General features: G+C 52.5%; 1 protein-coding gene across 1 annotated transcript in view; it reads right to left on the minus strand.

Annotated features, from left to right (window-relative positions):
* The window catches only part of LOC102675737 (insulin-like peptide receptor), a 9,081-nt gene that overhangs the window by 1,453 nt on the left and 4,508 nt on the right, over positions 1 to 3,120 (minus strand). The window contains exons 4-6 of the mRNA XM_031511969.1: positions 2,894 to 3,071; positions 2,599 to 2,767; positions 3 to 2,109 (exon numbers count right to left, since the gene is read on the minus strand). Coding sequence (XP_031367829.1) covers positions 3 to 2,109; positions 2,599 to 2,767; positions 2,894 to 3,071 — 2,454 coding nt within the window. The remainder of the gene's footprint in view (positions 1 to 2; positions 2,110 to 2,598; positions 2,768 to 2,893; positions 3,072 to 3,120) is intronic.

Here is a 3,120-nt window from a genome sequence, read left to right on the forward strand (position 1 = left end):
GCCCCTGTACACCATGCCGAAATTCCCCAGCCCGAGCTCGTTCGAGATCTCCACGCTCTCCCTGGGCACCTCCCACTCGTCGATCACGTATTTCGTCTCTATGTAATCGGGGTTCACGCTCGCGATCAATCTCTCCTGATTCTTCCTCTTCCGGTGATGCCTCCACACGACGAACAACACGACCGATGCCATGGCCAGGACGCAGAGCACGAGCAACGCGACCAGCGTGACGGGTGCCGAGTCGGTCAGGTCTATGGAGAAGTGGACCACGTCCGAGAAACGGCCGTCCCCGGCCAACGAGGTGGACCTCATTCGAAGGCTGTACTTGCCAGGGCTCAGATTCTTGATCAGGTAACTGCCCGTGTCTATACGGGGCTGGCTCGTCCTTGGGATGCACTCGGTGCTCTTCTTCGCGTCCTTCACGTCCAGGTTCGTGTACTCGATGGTGTAGGACACGGTGAGGGCGTTGGGATCTTTGACCAGGTCCCAGAACACCTCCACTATAGTGTTGTTGGTCACCCTCACCCTCACGTTGCCCACGTCGTCGGCGCGGCCACGCTTCCTCGTCCTCGCGTGCGTGTACTGGATCGACGAGCACATGTTCGACTCGTCCACCTTGACGCCGCACGCGGCTATGGTGACTATGTAGCGGGAGTAATGGCGGAGATCGTTGATCACGTACGAATTGTTTTGCCCGCTCACGTTGTACATGACCGCGTCCTTGTCCACCACCACCACGTTATTATTGTTATTGTTGTTGCTGCTGCTGCTCGACCTGGACGCGTCCGCTTTGTCGTCCTCCGGCCTGGGGGTGGACAGGTTGTTGGCCAACTCGTAGAACCGGTTGTCGACCGCGTTGTAGTTGTTGTACACGCAGTAATCCTTCCAACCGGGGGATATGTAGCTGATGGTGGTGTTCTCGTGGCAGAATATCTCGAATTTCTTGGACGTGACCACGCTCCGGCCAGGGTTCTTGGAGCAACACGAGACGCCGCCCCCGCTCGCGACGGGCGTCTTCACCGTGACATCGGGCACGACCACCGTCCTCTCCTCCGCGTCGAGGTCGTTCTCCAACGTGTCGTTGCAGTAATCCCTGGACGAGATCAAGCCCTCGTCCTCCCGGATCATGGTGACGGAGAGCATGTAGTATCCTATGGGCCCGTTTGGGAACAAGGGTGGCTCCCACTTGACGAGGATCTCGGTGTCGCTGTACGGGCCCGAGATCACGTTCATCGGGGGGGATGGTATGGTGCTCTTTGTCCTGAAGAAGATGATCCTCGACTGGCCGACCTCGTTCGGGTTCACGAAGAAATTCGTGGTCCTCGAGTTGAACGTTTTCACGTAAACGGCGTACATCGTGTACGGTTTCAAATTGGCGATGTGCTTGGAAACGGGGGACGTCCACCTCGGTATGTCCACGTCGAGTATCTGCCACGTGTTGTTTCCGCCGCAGGCGTTCATCTCGTAAGTGATGTTCTCGTTCTCGGTCTCGATGTAATTCAACAGATAGCTGAGCAACTGTTGCCCCTCGGGCGCCTTGTAACTGTCCCACATCAGATCCGCGTAATCGGGGCCGAGATTCTTCACCGTTATGTTTATGTTCACTATGTTGCACGCGACCTTCTCCCCGTTCGACTGGGGTTGGATCTCGAGGTCGGTGAAGTTGGAGATGTTCACCATTTTGCTGAACTGCACGATCTTGGACAGGCAGAGTTTAGGGTTGTAATGGAAGAACAGGCGGCCGTTCTCGATCCTGATCTCCTGCTCGGGGGGGAACAGGCTCGACAGATTCGGATTGTCGAGCACGGAGAGGCTCGCGTTGTTTATGTCCAGTTGCTCTCCCTTGATCACCCTCAACCTCTTGAAGAAGCTCAGCGAGGTGATCGGGAACGAATGGGTGATCTTCACGTACTCGGTTATCTCCTCGATCCGGCCGAACGCCTCGCTCAACTCGTTCATTATGTTCGGGTTACCGTTTCGTATCTGGAACTCGAGCGCCCCCTTCACCACCGTTATACCCCGGAAACTTTGGGCGTCGGATATGTGACGGATCAAAGCTCCGTGCCCCACCTTCCGGCAACTGTTCATGCAAGCGCGACACGTGGTCATCTGCAAAACAGACAGAGGGAAAGAATAGGAAAATTTATTATTATCACTGCTATTATACATATAAGAGATCATTATATTATATGCAAGAGAAACGTGAATCGGTTTTCCTCTCTTCGAAGAACCGGTATGGCTATATCAGACAAGTTTTTCAGCGAACGGAAAAATATCTTATTTGAAATGAGACGCGTGTAAATCATATTTCGAACGGAGTATATCTTAGTAGCTTAGTATTCTATACGCCATGCTTGGTCGGCGCGCAATTGCCAATTACCACCACCCTCCTCGAGTAGATCCTGTCGTTCTGTAATTGGCGATTTAGCATTTTAACGGCTCGAATTCTACCAATACTTTTCCTTTTTAAGCGTTGAATTAAAAAAAAAATGGAACGTTTAAATCCTCCTTCATATTAATCACCGATCGGATCCAACGATTAAATCGAATGGAATTGAGATCAAAGGGGATTTCGAGAATTTTCGGAATGAAACGTACGTTGTTTTCGTCGAGGGCGTCCTCGTATCCGTCGGGGCAATGAGTCACGCACGATCCATTGAACGGTCTCCAGGCCAGGCCATCCTCCAGAACGTAGTACACTCTCCTCAGACGATTCATCTTTACGCATTCGTCTTTCGTGACGCACCGCCTCGAGAGATAGGAATATCTGTGGAAAAATTCGAGCAGAGAATGAGAGAATCTCTTCCAATTTTTCTTTCTTTCTTTCTTTCTTTTTTTTTTTTAACTCGAAGGGATACGAAGGAGGAGAGGAAGACGAAAGTTTGTTACTCACAGATGGGCGGGGCACGTCTCGACGCATTTCCCCTCGTGGCGATAATGCTTGCAAACGTAACACTTGCTCTCGGTGGGGCCGTGACACTCGCCCAGACACTGCTCGTGACATCTCGGTTTTTCCATCCTCTGACAATACTGGGAAGTCCAACAATAACCGGCAGGACAGTGGGAACATCCTGCGGAGAGGGGAGAGAGAGAGAGAGAGAGAGAGACTCGATTAATGGC

The sequence above is a fragment of the Apis dorsata genome, unplaced genomic scaffold (assembly GCF_000469605.1).
Source record: "Apis dorsata unplaced genomic scaffold, Apis dorsata 1.3 scaffold_374, whole genome shotgun sequence".
Classification (NCBI taxonomy): domain Eukaryota; kingdom Metazoa; phylum Arthropoda; class Insecta; order Hymenoptera; family Apidae; genus Apis; species Apis dorsata.